Source organism: Carettochelys insculpta, chromosome 2 (assembly GCF_033958435.1).
Source record: "Carettochelys insculpta isolate YL-2023 chromosome 2, ASM3395843v1, whole genome shotgun sequence".
NCBI lineage: Eukaryota > Metazoa > Chordata > Testudines > Carettochelyidae > Carettochelys > Carettochelys insculpta.
This window is the reverse complement of record NC_134138.1, coordinates 92,718,760-92,740,346: the sequence shown is the minus strand read 5'-3', so window position 1 is coordinate 92,740,346 and position 21,587 is coordinate 92,718,760. Positions and strand designations below refer to the sequence as shown.

At 40.7% G+C, this 21,587-nt stretch overlaps 1 protein-coding gene across 5 annotated transcripts in view; it reads left to right on the top strand.

Annotated features, from left to right (window-relative positions):
- Positions 1-21,587, top strand: part of MYOM1 (myomesin 1) — a 114,757-nt gene that overhangs the window by 53,640 nt on the left and 39,530 nt on the right. For 2 of the 5 annotated variants that reach the window (XM_074987374.1, XM_074987373.1), the window contains exons 12-20: positions 3,864-4,063; positions 7,370-7,426; positions 7,935-8,059; positions 10,431-10,614; positions 11,248-11,422; positions 14,660-14,781; positions 15,726-16,052; positions 17,890-18,086; positions 20,017-20,143. In XM_074987374.1, the coding sequence (XP_074843475.1) occupies positions 3,864-4,063; positions 7,370-7,426; positions 7,935-8,059; positions 10,431-10,614; positions 11,248-11,422; positions 14,660-14,781; positions 15,726-16,052; positions 17,890-18,086; positions 20,017-20,143 (1,514 nt within the window). The remainder of the gene's footprint in view (positions 1-3,863; positions 4,064-7,369; positions 7,427-7,934; positions 8,060-10,430; positions 10,615-11,247; positions 11,423-14,659; positions 14,782-15,725; positions 16,053-17,889; positions 18,087-20,016; positions 20,144-21,587) is intronic. The other 3 variants (XM_074987376.1, XM_074987378.1, XM_074987375.1) reach the window with 2 other exon arrangements.

Here is a 21,587-nt window from a genome sequence, read left to right as displayed (position 1 = left end):
AGAGGTGAAAGTGGCCAGAACGGACACATTTAGGGCATTGATTTAAAATAATGCTGTTTCCTCACTAACATTAATTAGACCTTTTAAATTTGAACTTGGCGTTATGCTGTCTGGGAAGGTGGGGTGACAAAGCTGACCTTAGCGCCCTTTAAAATTGACCTAATGGTATTTGCAATGCACACAGTCACATGGTAAAATAGAGCTAAGTGCCTTAAAATCAACTTTATGCTGTAGTGTAGACAAAGCCTTCATCAACAATTCAGGTAACTGATAGCTCAGCCTCAGGATGCCGGTCATTACTCTCTGGCTTGTCAATCCGTAGAGAGTGTCAATATTCTGTGTTTAGCTTGCAAATGCAAATATTCCTTACTATTCTCCTCAAGACTTATTTCGTCCTTCCCTGCCAATAACAGCCATGCCTGTGCTAAGAAAGGCTATTTGAGGTCGCTGTTTCTTTTGCTTGTTTATATCATTTTAACAAACTGACTCAGAATCTGCTTATTGTGCACATAACCATCCATTCTCTTCCCATTACTGTTATTTTCTCCCTCCCTTCTACGTGCGCTTTTTCCAGCTTGTTATAAATTAGACTGTGAACTCTTTGTGGGGTAGGAGCTCTCCCTTTTTATTTTTTTGGGCAGTGCTTACCACCACAGTGTCCAATACCTTTGCCACTCACCCCACGTGGTGAATAGGACACCGTGTTGTGGTGGAATGTGGCTCCTTCTGAGAGCAGCACACAGGGAGTGCAGTCTGCCCACTCTGGGCACATGCCCCACCGCTTGGTGGGAGAAGTGGGTGGCAGTGGTGGCGGCAGCCCTGGTGGCTTTGGTGAGTCACCAGCATTGAATTAGAGCAGGGAGGGTAAGGAGGCCTGGCTCTGGGGTGGAGGGGAATGACATTGAGTTAGAGTGGGAGGAGGTGCTGGAGTTCCTGGCTCTGGGGGAGCCTGGTTCTGGGGCGGGGCGGGGCGGGGCGGGGCGGGGCGGGGCGGGGAGGGCATTTATTTAGAGCAGGGTGTGAATGTGGCTAATAGGGAAAGTGTGGTGATCTTTGAATTCCTATTGGACACCGTTGGCTCAGCACATTTGTTTTCAATTATTTATATTGTAATAGGACCTTCAGTCTCCAACAAGATCAATGCCCATTTGCTGTGTGAACATATAATAGAGACAATCACCACCCCAAAGAACTTACCATCTAAGGTGCACAAGCTAGATAAAGGGTCCTGTGGTTAGACCACCAGATTGGGACTCAGGTGAGGCTGCCCCAAGTCCTTGTGCCACCCTAGATTTCTTGTGTGATCTTGGGCAAGTCACTGGCTCAGTTCCCTAATTGTAAAAGGGGAATGATAGTACTCTCTCTCTTCAGGGGGCGCTCTGGTGACAAATACATTGAAGAGTGAGGTGCTCAGCTACTACAGGGTGTGGTACAACAAAATATCTAGGGTAGATAAATTGTGTCTCTACTACAAAAAGGAAACAGAAGAACTGTGGATGGGGCAGATTTTCAAAGATATTTAGGTGCCTAACAATGCAGACTTTTGAGAGGCCCACTTGGTGAATTGCCCACAATTAGAAGATGTAGTAGAATCAGGAATTAAAACCACATCTTCTGACTCCCAGTTCATCACCAAGACTATCGTGCTGCAATCCTGTCTGAGATTGTTGAGGGCTACTGTAATACAAACAATAATAGCTGTCAAAAAGTGAAGGCTTCCTTATGGATTCAAAGATCTATTAAGGTAGAGTAATCAATATGAAAGCAGTAATTTCAGAGGCAGCAAAAATGTTAATGGAGCTGCTCATTTATCTTCCTATTTATCCTGTTTCTAGAAACTGGGAGGCCAATGAAGATAGATCTTTGTCTTGTTATATGTCATGAGTGCTGAAGGGCTCGACAGAGCAGAGATGCATATGACAAAATGAACCTGCATTGCTGTATTTCTGATAAGACAAACTGACTTTTCTCTGACTGATTCCTCACAAGGAAGAATGCTTCCTTCAGCCCATAGTTCAAGCATCAAAGTGCTGGGTTTCTCTGAGCTTTAATGTGCATAGGAGGAAACAAATTAATTAGACCACCAGCCTGGTCTCCTGAAAACCTCAGCGCCTCCTGAACACCTTCCCTGCTGTGAGTCAGATTTCTTTTCCTCAGGGTCTCAGGTTATTGCTCCTTGGTAGGTTCACCAGCAGGCTGCCACAGAACTACCGCAGGACAATTAGGCCTTGCTGATGAACTGCTTATAGACACTGCCTCCCTTGATAACCTTGACAGACTTCAATGTGCTGTCTTCTCTGACTGTATGCCAGAGGGCTTTTTTACCATATCTTATCTAGGTAATCCATTCGCCTTGTTGCAGAACACACAGCATATGTTTTTTTCTGTCCCATGAAGATAAGTATGTATATATACATCTATTAGATGCACAGCAGAGATGTAAATTTTCAATGCAAAGACTAAAGTTCATCCTCTATAGCAGGGATCAGCAACCTTTCCTAGGCAAAAATACTGAAATTTGATCTTTTGACCTCTCTGGACAGCCCGAGTGCCAATGATACTTTTTTAACATCACCGAGGCTGTGTCTACACTTGCATTCCTCTTTCAAAAGAGGCATGCAAATGTGGGAAATTGAAATTGAAAATGCAGATGAGGTGAGGATGTGCATATCTGGCACCTCGTTTGCATATTATTTAAAAATAGCTTCTTTTGAAAGAAGAAAACCACTATAGACACTGCTCTTTCAAAAGTAAACCCCATCTTTGAAAGAATCCTTCCTACCTTTTTTATGGGAAGAAGGATTCTTTTGAAGAAGGGGTTTACTTTCGAAAGAGCAGTGTCTGCACTGGCTTTCTTCTTTCGAAACAAGCTATTTCAAAATAAGAATATGCAAATGAGGTGCCAGATATGTAAATCTGCACCTCATTTGCATTTTTGATTTCTCTCATTTGCATGTCTCTTTCAAAAGAGGAATGCAAGTGTTCTACTTATAATAGCTTCATTAATAAATAAATAAAGTTCATCAGTGACATGCCTCTCAGTTTGCACTATAATTCTTATTAATAATGCTGTAGAAATACGTAATTATTATTAAGGCTTCAGAACAATGAGGTCAAAAGAATTCAGTTTTGTTAATGGAAACATAAATTTACTTTGGTGGGGAAACGTGAAGAAAGGAGTCTTTCCTTGTGTCGTTCAGGCTGCCTTTGACCATAATTGCCTTTATACAAAACATAAATATTTAATTTCTTTATAAACCACCTATTTTTTAATTAAAATATCAGCTACAAATAGCTATTAATCTACCTCCGTCTTACTCTGGTGGGGGCTTCAGCATCAGCCCCAGACCCGTGCGGCACCAGGAGCTCCAGCCCCAGCCCGTGCTCTGGTGGCGACTCCAGGCCCCCTCCTATGCTTCATGGGGGAAGGAGGGGCGGGGCCGAGCTCCCACCACTTGCCACTTAAAATTGGCTCTCATGCCAAGAGTGGCACATGTGCCGGGGGTTGCCAACTCCTGCCCTATAGACAGGAAAGTTGTGTGTTTCATTTCCCATGCTGAGTCTCCTATTGAACCTCCTGGGACACACTGTGCAGTATGTAATCAAAGAATAGGGTTAAGTTTCTTTCCATCTCCAAGTCAGGAAAGAAACAGTACAGCTGCAAGGGTTTCAGTGCCAGTGTTCACAAAACAAACTTGAGCCCTGACTGATATGTGAAGCTGTTTTTATTTTGGCAATATGTGAAGCTACTGGGCTGACTGGTAGAATAGCAATGTACATGAACAGCTGTTTGGAGTATTAGGTGTGTGTGCTCGAAGTTCTCTTTCCATCTTCAGTACTACTTGCTTTGTTTGTTTTTTCAGATGTGAGGTTGGCACCACTCACTGGTCCCAATGCAATGAGACTCCGGTGAAGTTTGCCCGTTTCCCAGTCACGGGTTTGATAGAAGGTCGCTCCTACATATTCCGAGTCCGGGCTGTGAACAAAGCTGGAATAAGCATACCATCCCGAGTTTCTGAGCCTGTGGCAGCTCTGGATCCTGCCGATAGAGCTAGGCTTAGAAGTAAGAGTTTTTCAATATATTCCCTAAGACAGTGGTTCTCAAACCAGCAGTACACATACACAGGAGTCTTGCATGTAGTACATCAACTCATCTAAATATCTACCTCATTTTACAGTATCATCATCTTCATCATCAATAACCGTGGGCTCAGCACCCATTGGTGTCTGATGCCTGTCTCACTATTTCCTTCCATCTTTCCCTATCCAGTGCAGAGTGGCTTAGTTTTTATAGACTAGCTTTGCACCAATCTATAAAAGGCACCAGCCAAGTCAGTATAAACTAAAATTTCATAGAGACAATAACTTGTGCATGCTGCTCTGTAGAGTATACACTGAACTGTAAGTACAACATTTATATTGTAAATGGTAAAAATGGGAAAGCAAGCAGTTTTTAATAACAACAAGTCCTGTGGCAGGTAATGGACTAACAGATATTTTGGAGCATAAGCTTTTGTGGGCAAAGACCTGCTGCATCTGATGAAGCGGGTCTTTGCCCACAAAAGTTTATGCTCCAAAATATCTGTTAGTCTATTACGTGCCACAGGAATTCTTGTTGTTCTCGAAGATACAGACTAACACACCTACCTCTCTGATACAGTTTTTAATAACAATGTCCTGTGCCACTTTTGTATTGTTATGTAGTTGTTAGTAAGTGAAGTGAAACTCAGGATGTGCAAGACAAATCAGACTCTTAGAATAGATATAGTAGTGTGGAAAGATTGAGAGCCACTGGCCTAAGAGGTTTAGGATATTTCAACTCCTTCAGGATTATCTGCACCTTTGTTTTGTAAATCTTCCACAAGAGGGAGCAATGCAAATATCTTTTGTAAACTCAGATTTGCTAGTAAACCCTCCCCTCCTCACCAACCTTGAAGGCTGAATCTTCTCACCAATGCTTTCCCTTTGTTATCTGAAGTACACAGTTGTGTACTCAAGGGAAATTGAAAAAGAAGAAGAGCAGGAGCCTGCTGCTTTTCCACTCTCAGATTTCATGAAAGGTCTCTTACTGTTTACCAGATAAGGGAGCTGATGATTCTATCAGAATCATGGAGTTACACTGACATAAAACTGGAACAGGCCAATGGAGAATCAAGCTTAAACTCTGCCTGGCTGTGTCTACACATGCCCCAAACTTCGAAATGGCCATGCAAATGGCCATTTCGAAGTTTACTAATGAAGCGCTGAAATGCATATTCAGCGCTTCATTAGCATGCGGGCGGCAGCTGCGCTTCGAAATTGACGCTCCTTGCCGCTGCGCGGCGCGTCCAGACGGGGCTCCTTTTCGGAAGGAACCCGCCTACTTCGAAGTCCCCTTATTCCTATGAGCTCATGGGAATAAGGGGACTTCGAAGTAGGCGGCATCCTTTCGAAAAGGAGCCCCGTCTGGACACGCCGCGCGGCGGCAAGGAGCGTCAATTTCGAAGCGTGGCTGCCGCCCGCATGCTAATGAAGCGCTGAATATGCATTTCAGCGCTTCATTAGTAAACTTCGAAATGGCCATTTGCATGGCCATTTCGAAGTTTGGGGCACGTGTAGACACAGCCCCTGAGAGTTAATGCTTTGTGAGTCATGCTCCTTAACCTGTGGACTGCCAGTTTTGCTCTTTCAGTAACAAAGGACTTCCAAGCACTGATGGGGTATTTGCATGCAGAGCCACAGAGGTGATGTCACAAGGGTCACCATTCAGTGCTGTGATCAGATGATTAAAATACTTCACTTGAAAGGAAAAAAAGAAATGTTTTTAGAGTCTGAGAAAGAGGCTCAGGCTCTAAAGGCCCAGGAAAGTGAACCACCACCTTGCTTCTTGTGTAACCTGGGCCTTGGGAGGTATTGTTTTCTTGTTGAAGGTTGGGGGTGAGGGTGGCGGAATTCAAGATTTGGAATGAGTGTGGAGCTCATTTGTGATTAGGAAGCGTATTTTTCCCATTTCTCACCTCCATGTTGCCTCTCACTGGTCTACCTTACTCCTGGGTGATCTTCCCTTCAATTTCCTCCTTGTCTTCCCGCCTTTCTACCTTTCATGGCACTGACAGCAATTCAGAGGAGTAGCTCTGCTGATCTGAAGTTCACCTATAAGGAGATACTTGCAACTCCAAATAAGTATTTCTGAAAGTGCATTGAACAGGCTAATAGTCTAACAGGCAGAAAAATGCACTGGACTGGCAGAGAGAAAATCTGGAAGTCTTTCCCAGTTCTGTCATATAATTTCTGTTGAATTGTAAGTGTCATGCCATTGCTGTGTGACTTAGTTTCCTCATGTGTAAATTAAGGATAATAATGTGTACTCATCTTTTGGAAGACCTGCAGATGGAAAACATTGTGATCTCAGCTAACCTTTTCCAGGACTCTTTGTTCACTAAAGCATGTGCTAATCACAGCCTCCTCATCATAGACAATCCTCCTTGAATGCCCTGCCTCAAAGCCCTGAGTCAGTCTAGTAACAATTGCAGGATTTCTGCACTTAGAACAGCTTCTGCCAGTCCACGTACTGCATAATGGACTTGAGTTTTCAATCTGGCCTTCTGTTAATGTAATCCAAGTTTATTATTGAAACTCTGTTGACACAGGATAGTTTTCTCAGTACAAATAAAGGAAGCTTACAGGGCTGCTAATGGGCAGCAGTACACAATCAGATTTGACCAGGATTTCTTAAACATGCAGGCTACAGTTACACTAGTGAGTTTTGTTGGCAAAACTGGCGGAATGTCCACACGCAGAATGTGTTCTGTCGACGGTTTGTTGACAAGACTGAGCACTTTCGCTGGTAGCATTCTGCCTCTCAGCCATGAGGCATAACACTGCTGTCAGCAGATTGTGTTGACCAAAAAGCTGTGTGGCCACGCGGGTGGGGCGGGGCTTCTCTCAACAGACAGAGCATCCACAAGAACGGGCAGCCCTATCTGCTGCGCTTCAGGGTGCGTGTTTTGTTGAGAGAGCAGCCGAACAGTCTGGCTGCTCTGTGAACAGAGCCAAGCACTCTTCTGATTGGCTTTTGAGTGTGGCTGCACTCTGCTGACAGAAGTTTTATCAGGAAATCTCTTCTGACAGTGACTTCTGTCAAATAGAGTGCTGTCGTGCAACCGTAGCCCCCATGTATAGTTTTTTGTTGTTGTTGTTTAAAAACTGTTTGATTAATTACTCTTTTTTTACAAGTTTTGTCCAGAATACTTAGTATCTTAGATGGAGACTACATAAATCTGCTGTCATTCCAACCATTTGCTTTGAATAGTAAATTAATTACTTTTTCATCCTTTCCAAAACAGTTTTTGATCTGTCTCATTTCTGTGACAATTCTACTCTATTTCAGGTTACCCTTCTGCTCCCTGGACTGGACAGATTATTGTAACTGAGGAAGAACCTACAGGTAAACACGTACTTTGTTCTAACGAGGTCTGACCTGAAGCTGACTGAAGTCAACGGAAATAGTCCTGCTGACTTCAGTGGACTTTGGATCTGGCTCGAAGTCCTTTACAGTTAAGATCACTTAGCTTATAATGCCTCTGAGCTTAGCTGTTGTGTTTTATGTTATTAAAATACAAATAAGTAAACATGACTACAATATATGTAAATTCAGACACTGCACTTAGATTTTTTAAAACTCTGTTGTTTTTTAAAGAAATCACACTCCAAAATGGTGGGATTCACATGAGATACTTGTTTTATGCTTTCATCGGGATAACTCTTCAGAAATTCAAGTGAGCCAGTGCACATTTTGAGGAATTTTAAAATCACTCAACTTTGAAATTGTCTGACCTGACAGAAATTAGTCTATTGATGTTTTCACAGGAGCAACCATGGTAGGGCTTGGGACTCTGCTAGCCATACGTCTGATTCAAACATAACCTTCCCTTCTCTTTGGTTCTCTTCCACAGAGGGTGTTGTTCCTGGCCCACCTTCAGACCTCCGTGTTATTGAAGCCACTAAAAACTATGTTGTGCTCAGCTGGAAACCCCCTGGAGAGCGGGGTCACGAGGGTGTCATGTACTTTGTGGAAAAGGTAATGTCACAGAATCAAAGTAAAGTGAAGTGCTGTCTTCTTAAAAGTTTGCTTTGCCATGTTGTCTAATCTTGCCAAGTTACTGCAACCTTCAGACTATTGACTTTTCCTTATTCAAAGAGCAAAATATGTGCACACAGTCCAAATGAGTTTTACTGTATAGATTAAGAGGAATCACAGAGGAAAAAAAGAAAAAAGATGAAACCTCTACAAAAGTGAAAGCAGAGCATGCTCCTCACTTGAACTATACCATGAGCTTGCCTCCTAGAAGATTGGTAGGTAGACATTTTACATGAGAGTGCAGGACTGGAAAAGCAGAACTATACAGGAACCACACCTGTATAAATAAAACTAGTCTTTTGAGAAGTCTGAGTTCACGCTATGGCTTGTTTCTCAAGAGGGGTATTTGGCATCAATTCTTCTTTCCCTTCTTCATTTGCATCCTCCTATTCATGTTCTATACTAACATTTTCATTGGCTATTTCTTTAGGCAGATAACAAGCATAACATATTGATTTTGCGGTCATTGCATACACAATCATCTGTCTTAATTTTAGTTGCCTTTCTTTTCTGAATCTAAGTATTGTCCCTCCTGGCCAATGTAATTCTTAATTTTGTCCCCTTTTAGCTCCCCTAAACCCTCTTGACAATGCTTGTTTTTCTCTCTTCAGTTTTCTATTGGTCTAGGCATAAAATCATAGGAGACATACTTTATGGGTTCTTAACCCTATGTTGTTTCTCATACAGCTTGTGAAATCTGGTAAATCAAATTTAATTAGCAAAGCCCGTTTGAAGAATAATTAATTTTCTGAATAGCAGACTGTGGTATACATGACAGAAGAAAATCTGCATCACAGCATGGCCGAGGTCTCCTCCATTTTTATCTTCATCTCCTTTTAAGTGTCTACACAGGAGAATGTTTCCTTAGCCCATTGAATGATGGGCGATAGGCAGCAGATGTGATGTGTCCTATTAATGTTTTCCTGAGGAATATTTTAAATTCCTCAGACAGATTGAGGACCATTTAGGTAACTCACACAGAATGAACATATTCTGTATTTTCTCAGTAACATTGGCTGCAGAAATGTTCGTCATATGCTTTAGTACTGGTCACCTTGCACAAACATCAGTGACAAATTCAATGCACTTGTTATTTTACTGCTGAAAAATCAAGGCCAGCTTGTTTCTGATCATGTAAGGGAAGGAAGAAAGTGCAGAGAATGGCCTCCACTTTGCAATGTCTCACAGCAACCTCCAACATCCATATTGTCTGGTTTTATAAGAGAGCAGGGACTGCATATTGTGAGTGCATTCTATGGTGTAGTCCAACCTCAAAGGATACTCTGAAGTGGCCAGAGAGTGCCAAGAAGCACTGTGGTGAAGGTACTGCTTTGCTCCTCTGATGATACTGGAGACATTTTTGAGAAAGATGCTTCTTTTCCTCTCTGGAAAATTCTTCAGCCAGAGCAAGGACTGGAGCACTCATCCCAGGATATGATGCAAATTTCATCCTAACAGTGACTGTGCTTCCTACACACAAAGGATTTTAGGATGTATCACCTTTGCCATAGTGAGAAAAGAAAGTGTCTAGGTATGGGCCCAGGAAAAGGTAGTCACTTGGGTAGGTCTACACAACAAAGTTATTTCAAAGTAACAGTCATTATTGTGAAATAGGGGTTGTGCAGACAGGCTGCATCTACACTTGCATTCCTCTTTCGATAGATGCATGCAAATGAGGGAAATCAAAATGCAAACGAGGTGCAGATTTGCATATCTGGCACCTCATTTGCATATTCTTTTTTCGAACGAGCTTCTTTCTTCTTTCCTTCTTTCAAAAGGAGAATATGCAAATGAGGTACCAGATATGTAAATCTGCATCTCATTTGCATTTTCAGTTTCCTTCATTTGCATGCCTGTTTCAAAAGAGCAATGCAAGTGTAGACACAGCCACAGAGATTAGAGCCTATTTTGAAATAAGCCATAGTGCATCCAATGGCTCTGTTTCAAAATAGACTCTATTGTGTGTAGCCGCTCTATTTTGAAATAGCTGAAGACTATTTTGAAATGTATTTTGTGTGTAGCAGTGTTGTGTGTAGCACAGTTATTTCAAAATAAGATGTTCTGGAAAATCTCTTCTGATATAGCTTATTTCAAAATAACATTGCTGTGTAGACATAAACCGTGGAGACTCATGAGGTGGGAATCTACTTATTCATTCTGAGGCCTGGCCAAGAAGACTGAACCCCTCCCCCCACCTTCCACAATAGGAGTGTGGTCAGCAATTGGATGGAACTTCTCGGTGGTCTAGATTTGCTACTAACTGATGTGCACTGAGTAGCTGTGGCAACTTTTTTTTTTTTTTTGAATGCAGTGTACTGCAGGAACAGAGAACTGGCAGAGAGTAAACACTGAGATTCCTGTAAAATCTCCTCGCTTTGCTGTTTTTGACTTGGCTGAAGGGAAATCCTACCGTTTCCGTGTTCGCTGTTGTAATTCAGCTGGGGTCGGTGAGCCGTCAGAAGCAACTGAAGCTACTGTGGTGGGTGACAAACTTGGTGAGTCTATAATCAGACATATGCTGTTTCTGTTGCTAATATTTAAAATAATCAGATAGTTATTTTGCTTGAAGCAAACACAACTGTGAATGATACGCGGTGATTTATTTATTTTTTTCATAGTTTGTTGTTCCTTGAATTGTGAATCCTTTAGTATATATTGAGGTGGCAGAAGAGCAAAGACTGCAAATAATCATGCAAATAAATGCAGAGACCACAAATAATAATAAAAATCGGGCAGTTTTTTGAATAAAAATGTTCTGTTTCATTTGAAATTTATCATAGAAAGGAATTTCCACATTTGATCAGCTCTAATTCTTTTTATTTAATGCACTCTAAAACAAAAATGAAGGCCTATGCTTCTAAAGTTGACACAAGGACATCTGGTGGAGTTAACTCCAAAATAGTAGCCATACTAGAGAGACTTTGGTGACTTCAGAAGCTCTAAAAGTTGACGTCTGAATTCTACTCTGAGTTACATTAGGGTAACTCTGGAATACAGAAGCTCAGATGAAGTCAGTGGAGTTGCTTGAATCCACACTAACATACTCAAGAGCAAAATGTGATCCTTATTTTTATGTTGGTAAATTTTATCCTTCTTGATCGCTAATTTATTTTTGTCTCTCCTCCTAGATGTCCCCAAAGCCCCTGGTCATATTATTCCAACCAGGAATACGGATACGTCAGTGGTTGTCACTTGGACAGAATCTAAAGATGCCAAGGAGTTGGTTGGGTACTACATAGAAGCAAGCATAGCTGGATCTGGCCATTGGGAACCATGCAACAACAATCCAGTGAAAGGCACAAGGTAGTGGGCATAAAACTGTGAAAAGCAGGTTTGCTCATCCCCTAGCATGGCAAGTTTGTTTGCTGGTTTACATACTTATGGCTATAACAATAATAGTACTACTAGTATTGTGGTAGCAAACTAAGGTCTGAATCAAGACTGGACCACATTGTTCTAGGCACAATACAAACATATATTAGATCATGGTCTTTGACCCTAAGGAACATACAGTCTAATTTGAATTCAGAGGTAACAGGTAAATGTAACAAACAAAAACAGAGAAGTGGCAGCAAGCAAGAGAAGAACAAGAGTAACAAACAGGCATTTACTGTACAACTTGAAGATTTGAGGGAAATAGTAAAATAAAGAATGAAAGAGCTTGAAAACTTAGAAGGCTAGATTGCATAGTTTTGGGAAGCAATTGGAAGGACAATGATAGACATTTCTAGAACTGAATAACTAAAATGGCTTCAGGAAACCTGGTTGTTTTCTCTGTAACTGCCCTTCCTCTCACTGCTGTTTCAACTGCATCATCAGTCTATGAGCACATTAAAAATTCCATATTACTTTGCAAATGTACTAACTCTTTATACATAGAACTCACATCCTTTTATTTACACTAAAGTTCATTCTGTCAATGAAATTACTTCAGAGTTATATATTCATAAAGTAAATCAAAATTTGACCCAATAGGAATTTTGTTTTTGTAAGATTCTAAGCATCATTCCCTTAATTCGCAAATTCTCATCTGATCCCAATTACATTGCTGTAAATCTAGAGAAACTCCATTGATTTCAAGGGAGTTATGACTTTTTATATTGTAGTTGAAAGCCAGGTCTGGCTTATTATAACTCATTAAAGTAACTTAACATTCCTAAAATTACAATCATTAGCCACCATGATAGAAAATTCTCATTTATTTATCTAGTTAGAGTGCCTCGGTTCCAATCATCAATGGAGGCCCTTTTTTGTATTGAGGACTTGACAGCCACAGAGTGAAAGATGATTTGTGCATGAAGCACTTAACCAATACTATTTATTGTGCTGTAGTGTAATGAAGATGTTGCCTAGGTAAAAATATGCATCAATCTTCTGTGTACGATTGACTCTTCTATTTAAACAATAAGGAGGTTACTTTGTGATATTTAGAAGAAAGAAATTGAAGTTAAAAATCTGACATATTTTTATTCCTCTTATTCTATATATTTACTGTAACCTTAATTACTATTGTGATTTTTTCAAGTATGGTTGAGCACAAATTAAAGCAGAAACTCATACTGGCCAAATGACTTTGTACCAAGCTAGTCTTATAAGCATAGCTCTGAAGCAGACATTGGCTAGGCATAGCCATTGGGTGTGTCTACACTTGCATTCCTCTTTCAAAAGAGGCATGCAAATGAGGTAAATCAAAATGCAAATGATATATAAATTTGCATATTCAGCACTCCATTTGCATATTCTAATTTCAAAAAAGCTTCTTTCCAAAGAAGAAAGCCAGTGTAGACGCTGTTCTTTCAAAAGTAAACCCCATCTTCAAAAGAATCCTTCTTCCCATTAAATAAAGGGAAGAAGGATTCTTTCAAAGATGCGTTTACTTTCGAAACAGCAGCGGCTACACTGGCTTTCTTCTTTGGAAAGAAGTTCTTTCAAAATTAGAATATGCAAATTTATATCTAATTTACATTTTTGATTCGCATACCTCTTTTGAAAGAGGAATGCAAGTGTAGACACACACTTTGTGTTGTACCCTTGGGAAAATAGAGGAGTGATCAGAGGCTACATGTCAGTGTGATGAAGTCTCTGAACTCCTCTGCACTGGACAAAAAATAAGCTACCCTCTCACAGAGCATCTCCCTTACTCTCCTAAACTCAGGAAAAGAAGTGGTAGGTTTTAGTGGAGAATGGGCATGTCTCAGAAGACATGGATGCAAGTGTGATCCTTGTTATGCAAATGAAGTGCTTAGTTGTGCACTCTAGTCCTTGATCTTTCTCCTGCTGCTAGACAGAATTAACAGATTGTTCCTTGCAACAAGGCCCATTGCCAACTTTGTCCACATATCTATTCTGGAGATACCATCACTGGACCTAATCAAGTTATTCACAGAATCACAGGCACATTCTCATGTTCCTCAACTAACATCATATATGCCATCATGTGCCAACAATGCCCAGATGCTTTGTATATTGGACAGACTTCAAACTCTCTTAGACAAAGAATTAATGGGCATAAAACAGACATAAAAACACTCCCGTTTCACAAACCTGTCAGTCAACACTCTAATGGAGTGGGTCATTCTGTTAATGACCTGAAAATTTGCATCTTACTGAAGAGGAATTTTCACAACAGTTTGGAAAGAGAAGCTGCTGAACTCTCTTTTATATTCAAATTTGACGCATTAACACATGGTTTGAATCAGGATGGGAATTTTCTAGGTCATTATAGGGGCTCTTATGCATACTTGGCTTTGTCTAATTCTTGACTCCCCGCTGCTGCCTTCTGCCCCTCCACTCTCTGATTTGCTCTCCTTGATAATATTTTTCTGATTTGTCAACCTTGATTACTATTTTTGGTTCTCTGTGCCTTAAATATTGAGTCTGTTCTGGTATGGCTATGATCTGAGGAAGTGGGTCTGTCCCACGAAAGCTCATCACCTAATAAATTATTTTGTTAATCTTTAAAGTGCTACTGGACTACTTTTTTGTTTTGATAGTATATAGACTAGCACGGCTACTTCTGTGTTACTATTCACTGAAAAACGCTTCTTACCCTGCCCGTTGTATTATACCTTTTACTTATACTTGCCCTACCTTTGTCTGTACCTGAGCGGTTGCAAGATTAATCATATAGGGTGCTATTATGGCCATTACATGAATGTTTCATTTTAAGAGGATCATTGTTCATTAGCTTTTTCACAAGAAGCAACATGCTCAATTTATTTTTCCATATTTCTCCTCTGTTCATGCACTTTCATAAGTCTTTTAGGAGACAGAACCCGTAAATTTACATGAGCTGCTCTCCTGCAGATCAGTTTGACAGTCATTGTCAGAAATTACTGTTGAAACATTCCTATTTGCTGCCTTGAGATAAAATTTCATACCCGCCTTCCTGCTGATATCGAAGTATCCTTTGTACATTGTCTCGCTGGAGTATAGGTACAACGGGGGTGAAATCCTGGCCCCACTCAGGTCAGTGTGAAACTCCCATACCCTGCTGTGGGGCAAGGGTTTGCTAAGTGTTCCTGTACTGTTTTGCTTTAGATTCATTTGCCATGGACTCCTCACTGGTGCGAACTACATTTTCCAAGTCAGAGCTGTTAATGCAGCTGGACTCAGTGAATATTCACAGGAATCTGAGGCTATTGAAGTCAAAGCAGCCATTGGTAAGCTATGTTCCACTGCCGTAGTCAATAGTAAACAAAACAAATTGAATGATTCCAGTAAGTTTTTTAGCAATTATTTGTAACTAATTATGTTGTTTTACAGTGTTCACAGATAATTTTCCCATTGGTTGCATCATATGTAATGCTTCACAGCCATACTTTTACAGTCACTCAGTTACTGCACACTTGTAGACTGTTCACCTTCACCATCCAGGCTTCCTCGGATGTTATTCATGAACCACTGTATGAAAATGCTGTTATGTTCACTTCATGCTTGTACTGGAAAATGGAATGCCAGTCCGATTTCACAGTGTGACATAAATCACTTCTAATACACATCACCCTGTATAAAATCAGTTTCTCAATCTAAGAGCTCAATTTGTTGTCACACCTAAAACGACTAATAATGCCGTCATTCTCTTCTGTAAACCTCCTAAAATCCTGTTTCTCCTCCATACTGCTGGTGAGCTACTGCTGTTTCACTTCTGCCTGAACTAACATAAGGAGACTAGTAAACTCACTGAACCCAAATAAATTATATCTGTTTAACATTCTAACTCTATTTGTACCAAGCTGACATACCTCCCAACCTCAGGAGACAGGTGTGGCACAGAGGTAATTCTAAAGATCAGCTGAACTAATCATCAGTGCTGGCCAAAAAGGTCTAATCTTTATTAGCTTTCCAGATTATGAACTGTCATGTCTGTGGCCTAAAATATACACCTTTAAAAAAAAAGACTTACTTGTTATGCAGAGGTTGAGAGGTACTATATGCTATTCACATTTCTCATGAGTCAAAGCTATCATGACACCTGCAAAAATTATGTTTTTTCACGTTCTGCCTGCGTTGTTTTGTCTGTGGTCATTTCTTCATTCTGTTGAATAAATGAAGAAAAAGCAACAATGTCTAATTCAAAATGTCTGTTATTTTCTGGCAATTACAGGGGGAGGATTGCTTCATGGTGTGTGTCCTGAACTGAGTGGTAAACCTGGTGGACTAACAGACTACACTACTTCCTGGGAAGGCATGCATGAGTCCTCCCAGCCTGTCTTTGACACAGATGCTTTGCTAAAATGCAATGCTAAATTTAACAGACACGTGCTACCCAGTGGCTCTGATAAACTGGGGAGTAAAGGAGTCACTGAACTAAGAGAAACGGTTAAGAATGTTCCTACATGTTCACCAGAGAAGGGAGCAGCTAAGCAGGCAAGTAAGACTCAACCTGGGGACCCTTTGGCTTTGGAGACAGTGAAAAAGAAGAAAGATATAGGTGAGAGCTAATAAACAGATTTCACCATTTCAACACATTCATCTCAGACTGTATTCATCGCTTCCCATCCAAGTCACAGTGGACATTTCAGCCAATGATGCATCTTTCATCACATCTATTTACATCCTCAACTTTTCATTAAGGGTCATTATGCATGAAATGGTAGGGGGAATCATTTCACATACATTGTGTCTGTTGACAGCAAAACATTTAAAATCATTTACTAATTTAATAGCTGGTTTGACTTTACTTTTTATTTACACTTATGTATCCAAATGTCATGACTTCTAAATCACTTTGATGGTATTTCTGGGGGTAGCAATAAAGCTTGTATTGCATAGTCAGAGGAATATTTAACACTACTTAACATTCATTCTCTGTAAAGAATCTTGATATTCAAGACCCTAGTTTATAGACAACAGAAGCAAAATATTGTGAGTTATTGCATGATAGGGAGCAGGACCATCTCGACTGTTGTTAGCTATGCTGATTTCCTTTATGGATTTACACTTAGACTTCACATATGTCAAGGCATAATGCTACTGAATATTAACATTGTATGTGTAAGATGACAGTAATGCTTTAATGGAGAAAACCTATCAATTTTGTAAGTGCACATACAGCAACTATATATGATCAGTACGTTAGCATCCACTATAGTTAAGGACACTGGACTAGATCTTCAGAGGGTATTAAACTAGTTACTTCAACACAGTTTTGATGACTCCAGCTGATACAGTCTGTTAAAAAGGACAGTAAGAAAACAGAATTACTGTAAGAGACACACAGTTAGATTTTTCTTATACATCATCCAGTTATTCATGCCCATCATTGTAGTACCTGAGTACCTGTCTAAATAAATACCTGCATAGAGCTGAATACACTTCAGCATCATTTTTCTCCACAATATATTACATTAAATATAGTTAATTATTGATAAAGCTATCCTTGATTTCAAAGGCAGTAAGGTTTTTTTTCATAATTAAAATAACATATTGCTGACAGCATGCTGTGTTATTCTGAAATTCAGCAAATGAGGTCACTCAGAATTCTGTCTGAGGTACATTCAAAGTACCAACAGCTGGCCAGTGGTAAACAGTCTATGTACAAATAATCCACTAATATGTATACAGGATATTTTATAAGAAGGTGGGTGTAATTCCTGGATTGAAGCTTCATGCTTTCTCCGTTGGTTTAATAAAGAAAGAATTGTGCTCCAGATGTTTTTAATGTAAGCTCCAGAGACAAGGCTTTTACACTTCTGATCAGACAGTTGTGGCTACAACCGTGTTTTCTTTCAATAAGGTAAGTTTACCCAAAGGGTGCAATGATAACATTATAGCATTAAGAAACCAAAAAAGAGGAAGTAGGTGGTTCTGCATTAGTTCTGTTCTGATCTGGGGAGTGTGGGGGTAAGAAAGGAACTAAAGGAAAAAATAAGCGTGGGAAAATGCTTGGTTTCAGCAGAAGAAAATAAATCATTGCATCTCCAACATTTTGCAAGTCTGCTATGATGTTAATTTTAGTTTCTCATCTTTCACTGTATTGAAAATAAAACTTGCTCACTGACATGAGAGCTGCAGTTGCAACACACACTTTCACAGTGTATCAGCTTGTTTCTCAAATACCAAACACTGCTATGTAGCTAATGCTTATGTAGCTTAGTTTTTGATTGGGCTTTTGGAGGCCCTCATCCTGCATTCGTTCTACCAGCAAAATTTCCATTGATTACAAATGGAGTTTTTTCTAAAAAGTACAAGATGAGAAAGCCTGATGAATGCCTGTTTGACTAGTAGAATGATTACTGCCTACTCAAATGATGTTCATGTTCACACAGCTGCCCCATCTCCACCTTATGACATCACTGTACTTGAGAGTGTTCGAGATTCAATGGTGCTAGGATGGAAACAGCCCAAAACCATTGGTGGAGCTGAAATTACTGGCTACTATGTGAACTATCGTGAAGTGATTGGTGGAGTCCCTGGAAAATGGAATGAGGCCAACATTAAACCTGTTAGTGAGAGGGCATACAGGGTAAGAGGTTACTTTTCATATTGTTGAGAATGCATCAGAAATATGTATGTAACAAAGTGCTGTCCCTCAAAACAGATTAGAAGAATCATGTTCCAATTAATTGTTTCCTGTGGATTGGGATATTTATATCAGAGGGTCGGTTACAAAGCCATTATTTTGAAATACCCATTCTAGCGCCTACATGATGCAATAGTTATTTTGAAATAATTTTGACATAGCAGTTGGCTTATTTCAAAATATATAAACCTCATTCTACAAAAAATAGCATCTATTTTGAAATAGGTATTTCGAAATAGGTACTGTTAAGACGGGGAATAGTGCCTATTTCGAAATAAGCCATAGTGCATCCAATGGCTCTATTGGAAGTAGTCTATATGACTATGTCTACCCTAGAAGCATTTGTCTACAGAAGTTACTGTCAGAAGAGATGTTCTGGAAAAACTTCTGTCAACAGATCCTTTCTACATGTAAAAGCAGATTGAGCTTTTGATCTGCTCTGTCAACAAAAGGGCCTTCCGGAGCGTGTACACAGCTTTGTTGTTGACAATTTTTGTCTACAAAATGCATCTTGTATGTAGACACTCCATGAGTTTTGTACACAAAAATGCCGTTTTGTCTACAAAACTGTCTAGTGGAGACGTAGCCTGTGTGTGTAGACAATGTATTTTGAATTAGCTAAGTGCTGTTTCAAAATGCATTTGCATGTAGCTGGCCGCGTCTACCCTATCCCTCCCTTTTAGAAGGGGTATGTAAATACCACAGATCAGAAATGCTAATGAGACACTGATATGAATATTCAGTGCTTCATTTGCATCATGGCAGCCACCCGGAGCATCGAAATTGCTGCTTTTGAATTGAAAACTAGCCACATAGACAGGGTTCCTTTGAAAGGAAACCCCGATTTCAAAAACACCCTTCCTTCCCAATTTTTCTTTGTGTGTGCACTGTTCTTAAAACAGTGGTTACAAAAAGTATGGGTTGAGGTTATTGGTGACTGGCTGTGGCCAGAAGAAGTCATGGTCTGTGGCTAGATACTGATCCAGCTTGCAAAGTATGCTACCACTGGCAGCACGTGATTGCTAGGGGTGCATGTGACCACTTTGCAAATGAGTGGTAGCATACAACTCAATGCAGGGATAGCTTCTACAGCAGCAGGCTGAGTTATGTAATTAATGCATGGTGACACTGTGCTCCCTATTTTAGTGCAATGTCTACCAGTACATTTAAGGGTTTTTTTTTTACAGTTTATGCACAGTTAGAACATTCATAGGCTAGGTCTATAGTACAAATATATGTTGGATATAACTATGGTGCTCAGCAGTGTGAAAAATCCTCAGCACACCCCTGAGAGATGTAGTTATACGACCTTTACCCCTGGGTAGACAGCACTGTGTCAGTGGGAGAGTTTCTCTTGCCGACATCACTTCTGCCACAGGGGAATGGGCAGGGATTATCTCTGCCGACAGGAGAAGCTCTCCTGTCAGATGTAATAGGGTCTTCACTAAAGAGCTACAACTGTTCTTTAGTGAAGAGATTACTATATCCGACAGGAAAGTGTCCCCAGTTCACACAGTTAATTGTGGAAGCTAGGTTTAGTGGGAGGAACTGTTGTGTTATAATGCTGTGCATGAAGACAAGCCCATAGTCTCAAACTTTCCTCAATTCGCCCAGAAGTAGCTGCTTATAAAAGGCAATGCCCAGGCATCATAGAACAAAGAGATCTTTTGTGGTGTCTTTTCATTCTTAAGTCACTGAAAAGAAATGAAAATATATGTAACTGATTTTAAATATAACTTTCATCTGTTCATTGTATAGGATTTATTAAGAGAACTTTTATTCTAGAGGTTTTTTATGTGACATAGTCATCAGTACAACCTTCTCCTACAACTTGGAAGCAATGTTAATGGGTATCATTTTATTAACTCTGCAGATTCACAATTTGAAGGAAAACATGGTGTACCAATTCCAAGTGGCAGCTGCTAACCTAGCTGGGGTCGGCACTCCTTCCCCACCTAGTCGATCCTTCAAGTGTGAAGAATGGACCATTGCTGTTCCAGGTAAAAACCTGAACAGGATATAAATGCTCAACATCATTCATTGGAGCATATCAAACCCACACAACATAAAATGAGAGAGGGATGTTGCTTCTGACTGGAACAGTGTTCTGTCCTTATCCTCAGCAAGCTGCCTTGTGAGGTGTGCTATAGGTTTGCTCCTACAAAGTGCTGTGTGCTGTCAGTCCCTACAGAAGTCAATAGAAGTGAAGTTGCTCAGCACATACAGCTTGGCTCTCCATTGTTTTGCAGAGTCATTTATACATGTGGAAAGTGGGTATTAAAATATTGCTCTTCTGATTTGGTAGCTCTGACGGCCTACTTTGCCACTGATTGTTTATTATTTTTCTATTTAAGTTCCTATACTATGTCTGTCTCTTTGGTACCTGATGTAAATGTCCACACAAGGTGCAAGGCGGTAAAGAAGCAGACCCTTTAGCCCTTCCTAAACACGTCAGTTCAGGGCCAGATCTAATGTCCATAGAAGTTAATGAAAAGATTCTCATTGATGTCAATGGACATTAGAGCAGTGTCTCCACAGATGAATGAGTTTAATAATTAACTCCTCTCCCTGTCATTTGATGAGGCTTGTCAATTATGCTTGATTTAGATATTGTACATCAGAAAAAAGGAAAGTGGATCAATTTGGGAGCTACGAGAAGTCCTGTGGCACCTTATAGATTAACAGATATTTTGGAGCATAAGATTTTGGGGGCAAAGACCTGCTTCATCAGTTGCATCTGACAAAGTGGGTCTTTGCCCATGAAAACTTATGCTCCAAAATGGCTACGTCTACACGTGAAGCCTACATCGAAATAGCTTATTTCGATGTAGCAACATCGAAATAGGCTATTTCGATGAATAACGTCTACACGTCCTCCAGGGCTGGCAACATCGATGTTCAACTTCGACGTTGCGCGGCACCACATCGAAATAGGCGCTGTGAGGGTACGTCTACACGCCAAAGTAGCACACATCGAAATAAGGGTGCCAGGCACAGCTGCAGACAGGGTCACAGGGCGGACTCAACAGCAAGCCGCTCCCTTAAAGGGCCCCTCCCAGACACAGTTGCACTAAACAACACAAGATACACAGAGCCTACAACTGGTTGCAGACCCTGTGCCTGCAGCATGGATCCCCAGCTGCAGCAGCAGCAGCCAGAAGCCCTGGGCTAAGGGCTGCTGCCCACGGTGACCATAGAGCCCCGCAGGGGCTGGAGAGAGAGCATCTCTCAACCCCCCAGCTGATGGCCACCATAGAGGACCCTGCAATTTCGACGTTGCGGGACGCGGATTGTCTACATGGTCCCTACTTTGACGTTGAACGTCGAAGTAGGGCGCTATTCCGATCCCCTCATGAGGTTAGCGACTTCGACGTCTCGCCGCCTAACGTCGAAGTTAACTTCGAAATAGCGCCCGACGTGTAGCCGCAACGGGCGCTATTTCGA